At 40.3% G+C, this 8,067-nt stretch overlaps 1 protein-coding gene across 1 annotated transcript; it reads left to right on the forward strand.

Annotated features, from left to right (window-relative positions):
- The first annotated feature begins 3,271 nt into the window (after positions 1-3,271).
- LOC146647876 (uncharacterized) lies at positions 3,272-4,902 on the forward strand. The gene is made up of 2 exons (XM_085390032.1): positions 3,272-4,601; positions 4,850-4,902. Exons 1-2 carry the CDS (start codon positions 3,272-3,274, stop codon positions 4,900-4,902), a joined length of 1,383 nt encoding a protein of 460 aa, XP_085246158.1.
- Positions 4,903-8,067: the final 3,165 nt, after the last annotated feature.

The following is an 8,067-nucleotide window of genomic DNA, read 5'->3' on the forward strand; positions in this document are numbered from 1 at the left end:
AGGTCACTGCACCGAATGCTTCGATTACCACTGGGACCACTGCTGCCTTTACCCTCCATATCTTCTCGAGCTCTTCTCTGAGCCCTTGGTACTTCTCCAGCTTCTTGTGTTCCTTCTTCCATGTTGCTGTTTTTCTATGCGAACATAGAAAAAATATGTTTGATTTCGCACACATTTTGCCAAATTCAAAATTGCACCACCTTTGTCATTTCAACAGATCCTCACGAAAGTCCAGTAGCATGCTCTAGTTTGAAGAAATGGAATATAACAAGGCCAAGGCAATTTTCACATTCCAGTACACTGAAGTTGGTGCTTCTTGGCATTAAAAGTTTTGGAACCAGGTGAGTCACTTTGGCAAACGTTTAATCAGTTTATACCATGTCAATAAAAATGCCTTGAAATTGAGAAAACAAAATTATTGATGGTTACAGCGCTCAGAAACCAGTAGGAAGTGTAGAGGCCTTTTTCTTGGAATGGCTTTAGCATATCAGCACCAATGGGATATTACTAATGGCTCCCATTAATGGTTGGACTACTTCTTCTCTGTTCACATAATATGTTCCTTTGAATCTATCTGTTCATTAGTACATGTGAAACTACCCTTTAGGGTTTTCTGTTGATGTTAGGCTTGGTCACTGCTTAGAGGACTTATAACTCCAAACCATTTGAACTGAGAAATCAATGCCTGTCAAGAAAGTTCAGGAGTGAACTGGCAAGCAGTTTGAGATTTTCATCCCAAAAGACTTTTACATGGTTATCATTTTGTGTAGAGATTTAAAATGATTAGCCTAACTGCATATTATAAGACTTTAATTTCTGATCTATGTGCGAACTTCAGGCCTGAATGCACTGACCTTTGAAGATTCCTGTTTGGTCTCTGAATTCTAGCTGGGGATCTAGATTTCATCATCAGGATTATCCTTGACAGTCAGGCAGTGCACACAGATGATGTTCATCCTCTGTGCAAGATTGAGGTTCATGATGAAATTGTAGAGCAAGAAGGCATGTTGGCTAAACAGACCTTCTAGGAAGAGATCAAAAGTACTGGCTGTGATGCTGTTGCACCAAAGTAAGTGAGACAGTGATATAAAGAGGAGAACCTTCAAAATTAAATTACGTTTGTTTTCTGATTTTTTTTTCTTTTTTCTAATGAATGAAGTCTCATAAAGTGCTCATGAGTTGGCTGTTATATCAAAAAGTATTTCTAATTTGGTTATTTATTTATTTTATCTTTCAGAAAGTACCACGTCACTGTTCAGATCAAAACAGGGAACAAAGTTTCAAATGAAAGTCACATGGGTGACAAACTGAGATGCTGTGAATAAAGTCCTGTCTCCATGAATATCATTTTCATAAATTATACCAAAGTACTATTCATGAACGATACATACATGTGTTCAGTGGAAGGGAATACAACAAACCAGTTGTTAACGATGAGTTGAGCAGAAGAAAGAGGAAAGACAGAAAGAAAAACTGAATCAAAGACTACAAGAATTTCACCAACAAGCTAAAGAGCAGCTTGAAAAAACTGAGTGCCCAGATCTCAGATTAATTTGAGTCACAGTGAGATGGCTTAATAGGGCATCTGGATAAATGTGAAGCCAACTACGAATCAGGCAGTGACAGTGCTGAGTTTCTTGAAATCCTCTCGGTGAAATGCAGTCTCCCAGTTTCAAATCTCAGTCTGAGTCAGCTCACAGCTAATCAGCTTAGTGAGATCCTTTCAGTCCTGGAAAAGCGTCTGTTTAATGACATCCATCAGCACTCTGCAGCACACTCAGGTGTTCATCACAGAGCTCTGTGCTCTGTCTCTGGATATATCTGAAGGAGTTTCCCTACAATGCATCTCCAATCATATGCAGTCCCTTTTGGGATCCATCAGCCAGTCATAATGTGGAGTTTTGAGAGTTTCCTCCTGACTCAAGCCCTGTATCTGAACCTGGTGGTTGGTGGTCCACAGTGAGGCAGATGGTGCAGTGGTATAAAGATGAAGAAACAAAAGGCACGGACATTCTTTTTTATGAAATACGCCAGATGAAAAATATTGAACAAAAACTGAGTGAATCAACCTAATAACTTATGTAACAAAGCTGATCAAAACTGATTACATAAAAAACCACACAGATATACAGCAAGCTAGGACTCCAGGCAGCATCCCAGTTGAAATTATTCTCTACTGCCGCAGTGACAGAGACAGTTTGAGCAAAATACACAAGGAGCTGTTTCCCGGTGATGTCATTGTTGCAACAAACCTTGCTGGACGTGGCACAGACATAAAGGTTTCCACAGAGGTGAACAATAATGGAGGATTATTTGTTATCCTCTCCTTACTCTCTGAGAACACAAGAGTGGAACTCCAGGCTTTTGGTCAAACTGCATGCAAAGGTAAACCTGGATCTGGTCAGGTAATCATCTCCACTGAACAACTACAGCCATCTTTCAGCACAGCGTCCTCTCTGGAGAAACTTGCAGCAGAAAAGATAAATCACATGATGAATGATGTTGCTGAGATGAACCTGTTTTCAGAATACTGTGAAAATCTTCAAGATATTTATAATACCACTCTCATTGAGGAACTAACAGGCTGTCTTCAATTTGTAAAAATGTCCTCTGCAGACTCAACAAACAGTAACCCAAACGGCCTGGAAAAACAGTTAACAACCAAGTGCATAATGTATAGTTACTTTGACAAAAACATTACTGAGGCTATATCCAAAATTTGGATGTCTCTCTTATTGCGTCAGGAATTGGAAAGCTGATATCAAATGGATTCAAATGTTTTAAAACCTTATTTAAATTTGGTAAACAGCATAAATCAATGTCAATGTTCCTTTCAAGACAGGCTAAAGATGGCTTCAGTGTAGTCTTAAAGACTAATTTGAAGAATGTAGTAAAACACACAAGTAAAGAAATGTTAAAAGAAAAAATCAGCTATGCACCAGGAAAGACTGAAGGGAAAATACTGACTCAAACACTAAATGACACTGAAGATAAAGTGAAATTAAAAATAGAAAAAGAGCCTTTATCTACATTAGGAGATCTCATTATTCTCTCACAACTTGATGATAAAAAGCAACGTCACGATCTCCTGAAGGACGAGAGCAGGAAGAATAAACTGTTGGCCATTTTCAAAGAGGCAATACAGCCATTCTATGAAGACCTCAGCTGGAAGAACATGCTGAATCCATTCCTCTCCACAGTGACTGGTAAAGCTAAATTACATAGCCACAGAAAGACAACAGCATTTCTGGGAGGTATCCAAAGTGTCTACATGGTCTCCAGTAACATAGTTTCTATTGTTAAAGGCCAGGCAAATGGTGCAATTGGTCGTTACATAAGAAAGGGCTTAAAGTGTCGCAAAACAGAGGAAAACCTCAAAGCTGGACAGAACACCAGACACATTGCATGCATGCCAAGAAAGCTAAATTCTAATCACAAACTTGTAGGACATGCAGGTCAACACTCACAATCATATGCTGAAAAGATCAAGAACTCCACGACTGCAGGCACCATCCTTGATATCAGAGTTCTGTCAGAAGCCACTGGCACTAAAGTTGTCATCCTAACAGAGGACAGCAATGGAAGACTTACCAAAATGCAAGAGCTGAGCCCAGACACTAGACCTGCTAAAAAAACTGTGACATTAGTCTACAGACCAAAGAGTGTCCAGTATCCTGATGGTCATTATGATGTGCACATGAATAACCAGACAATGAGCATAGAAAGTAAGGGAAAGAGCTGCTTGTTTCATGCTTTGGCACGGGGAATGAAACCACAAGCCAGTGAAGAAGAGATCACTTTGGAAGCAAATCGCCTCCAATCCCTGGAGGCTGATGCTCTCCTCCGTTACCCAGGCCAATGGGAGCCTTTCATCAACCGGAAAGAATTAACTAAAGCAATGAGGGGAGAGGAAGAGGAAAGTGAACCAAGAAAGATAATAAATGAATGCAAAAAGATACTTCAGAGAGAGGTTGGAAAAGTAGAGTTATACAAAAACTGGCATAAATATGCAATTCAAAATCCAGGACTTGGAAAGTTCATCAATGCAGATCACCAGCCACCAGTCAGTAGTATATTGAAGGCCCATAAACAGAACCAGAATAGCAGATTAGCAGAGGCCATGCTTGAAGTGGCAACAAACTCATCTCCTCTGGATCGAAGTCTCATTTCTAAAGTGGACAGTTCTCATGGTCGGGAACTTCCAACTGTTTATGTACCTACAGAAGTCCATCGTGAATTTCCCAGTACAAAATCACCAGCCTTCAGAGACCTCTTGGCTGCAGCCATAAGTAATAATGATATAAAGAGCACCTTCAAGCTGACAATCCTTGGTTCAATGCCAAGATTCTGGTTGGATCATAATAAGGACTTCAAAGACTTTCAGAACAACTCAATGAGTAACACCAGGCTTGAAATTTTTGAAAACAGCTTTCAGAAACACAGCACAGAGATGGTAAAGACATGGTTTTCTCTGCTTCAAAACAAAGGTGTTATAACAGATGATGATGTAAAGACCATTACAGATTGGATTGGCAAATCAGGCTACAATGATCAAAATGAGCCATACAGGAACGAAGTCACCAACCTTCTCAGATCAAAAGGTATAATCACATTTAAAATGACATTTAAATAAATCACGTATACAAACTTATGTGTGATTCTTAATAAAAGGGAATGGAGGTGCTTAGAGTGGCATTCATTTGAGTGGATTTGTGTTTTCAGTTTGTGAGGTTTGAGAATGTGACTTACAAGCAGATCACACAGGACACTATTGAGAACTTCCTCCTGGCTGATCATCATCAATAGGGCTCTCTGTGTCGTGACTAATAACGACTATTTTCCTATTCAGAATGGTCATCACAGAAAAACATCCTAACTGTTCGTTTAGCCATACTAGCATAACTTCAATAGTAAATTGACTGTTTTTTTTTAACTCTTTTTATTTTGTTTATTTTTGATGTTTTAATTATTTTGTAATATTATGTGGCACATTATGTGGATATGAAACAAATTTGAATGTTGTTCGAATTATGTAAAAAAGCTCATGGTTTGTAAACTCAGAAACATAACATTTTTTGTATGGTCATATAAGATTTTATGTTTTTTAAAATAATCAAAACCAATGCTGACAGTTACCAACTTTTGACTCATGTTCAAGTATATGAGCAGTTGAAATTGATCACATACACTCAACAAAAATATAAACGCAACACCTTTGTTACTGCTCCCATTCCCCATGGGATGGACGTAGAGACCTAAAATTCATTCCAGATACACAATATAACCATCCCTCCCAAACAGTGGTCACAAATCAGTCCAAATGTGTGGTAGTGGGCACATCTGCCATAGTGAGATAATCCATCCCACCTCACAGGTGTGCCACATCAGGATGCTGATCTGACATCATGAGTAGCGCACAGGTGTACCTCAGACTGCCCACAACAAAAGGCCACCCTGGAATGTGCAGTTTTTTGCGCTATTGGGGGTCTCGGGACCCAGAACCGGTCAGTATCTGGTGTGACCACCATTTGCCTCATGCAGTGCAACACATCGTCGCATGGAGTCTATCAGATTGTCAATTGTGGCCTGTGGAATGTTGGTCCACTCCACTTCAATGGCTGTGCGAGGTTGTTGGATATTTGTGGGAACTGGTACACGCTGTCGTATACGCCGGTCAAGCACATCCCGAACATGCTCAATGGGTGACATGTCCGGTGAGTATGCTGGCCATGCAAGAACTGGGACATTCTCAGCTGCCATCTGCCCTGAACAATGTGAACCATGATTCATCCGTGAAGCGCACACCTCTCCAACGTGCCAGACGCCATCGAATGTGAGCATTTGCCCACACAAGTCTGTTACGGCGACGAGCTGGAGTCAGGTCAAGACCCCAATGAGGACGACGGGCATGCAGTTGAGCGTCCCTGAGACGGTTTCTGACAGTTTGTGCAGAAATTGTTTGGTTGTGCAAACCAATTGTTCCAGCAGCTGTCTGGGTGGCTGGTCTCAGACGATCTTGGAGGTGAACCTGCTGGATGTGGAGGTCCTGGGCTGGTGTGGTTACACGAGGTCTGCGGTTGTGAGGCCGGTTGGATGTGCTGCCATATTCTCTGAAACGCCTGTGGAGACGGCTTATGGTTGAGAAATGAACATTCAATGCACGGGCGACAGATCTGGTTGACATTCCTGCTGTCAGCATGCCAATTGCACACTCCCTCATTGCTTGTGGCATCTGTGGCATTTTGCTGTGAGACAAAACTGACAAAAACATTCCAGGGTGGCCTTTTGTTGTGGGCAGTCTGAGGTACACCTGTGCACTACTCATGATGTCAGATCAGCATCCTGATGTGGCACACCTGTGAGGTGGGATGGATTATCTGAATATAGCAGATGTGCCCACTACCACACATTTGGACTGATTTGTGACCACTGTTTGGGAGGGATGGTTATATTGTGTATCTGGAATGAATTTTAGGTCTCTACGTCCATCCCATGGGGAATGGGAGCAGTAACAAAGGTGTTGCGTTTATATTTTTGTTGAGTGTAAGTTCTCACTCCCCAGCCAGAGCATAAAGAGCATATAAAAAGCAATGTGTTTCTTAGAGAACATTAACAATCACTCTCATAGGCATCTGAATTCATGAACTTTACAGAGTACCTGAGTGACCTCTAGTGTTCAGAAAGGCAAAACACACATCTCTTGTATTTAGATCTAAGCAATGCTTATTTATCATTCTTTTCTGGTGGCAGCTGGTGGAGTTATTCTGCAAGAGTTAGACAGAGCAGCTAATAAAATGCTAACTTTGAATCATAAAAGCCAGAAAGATGTACGGTGAAAGAATTAGTAACATAATTATAGCATGTAGCTATAAATGAAGCTGGGACATTATGTAAATATAGATATCAAGTCAAGTCAAGTCAAGTCGGCTTTATTGTCACTTCAACCATATACAGTTTAACAGTACACAGTGAGGCGAAACAACGTTCCTCCAGGAACCAAGGTGCTACATGCAACATAAATTTACAACATAATTTAACAGAAAACTCTAAACTAGTTAACTAAGAGGCTAGTTAGCTGGCTAGCAGAGACAAGACAGACTGACCTAACATAAATTACAACATAAATTAACAAAAAAACTATCTAACTATCTAAGGATGACTTTTTTTTTAATTTATTTATTTATTTTTTTATATCAGACAGCAGACAACAAAGTGCACGTGCAAATGTGCAAACAAGAGCAGCAAGTGACAGTGTGACCAACGTAACATAATAATAAGGTTTTGTGATGATGACTTGAGGTAGTATAATAATATAGATATTGATATAATGCAGGTAAATAATGTAACGATTAATTCTGTAATGCAAGGAAAAATATGTGTATTACAGGTTAAATGTTGAGACGTCCCTGTGCAGTGGATGATTTGTTGGAGGGCTGCTGATTAGCTGGAGAGATTGATGTGGGGTTTATGAGACAGGCCTCAGAAAACACCACACAGTTTGGATGATGGGGAGCATTTCAGCAAAGATAACTTTACTTGGTGAATTTTTCAACCATAAAGTATTCTTGCTCTCTTCAGATTCACCAGGTTGCACCCACTTGATGTGTATGTATTACTGGCTGGTTTACATGAATGAACTGTAACTCTCTGTGGGTGATGCAAACCATTGCTATGGGTTACTTGTTGCAGGTCAAGCTACCTCATTTCCTGTTGGGCTTTTTCATTGGAGAGAAGACAAATATGCTCAAAGTGTATTTTCTTAAATGTATTAATCAGTTCAAGATTCAAGTTAAAAACGGTAGCCGTGTCTCTTAGCTCACTCAGGAGACCCAAACAAACAAAGAGCACCACACCCAGTCAGCAAACACTTTTATTAGGCCACAGAAACAGAATATCGTCTCACGTTTCTTTTTCTGGAACTCTCTGGACATCTCTGTATATAGAAATGGCCCTTTTACAGGTAACACTTGCATTACCATGGCAACCACCTCTTGCCTTTTGTTTAGGGCTGTAGAGTTAAAGAAGAGGGAAGGATTGGAAGACCATTTCCTAACACCAGAATTTATG

Source organism: Rhamphochromis longiceps, linkage group LG18 (assembly GCF_057381845.1).
Source record: "Rhamphochromis longiceps isolate RC_006_pf linkage group LG18, R_longiceps_female_GT1.1, whole genome shotgun sequence".
Classification (NCBI taxonomy): Eukaryota; Metazoa; Chordata; class Actinopteri; order Cichliformes; family Cichlidae; genus Rhamphochromis; species Rhamphochromis longiceps.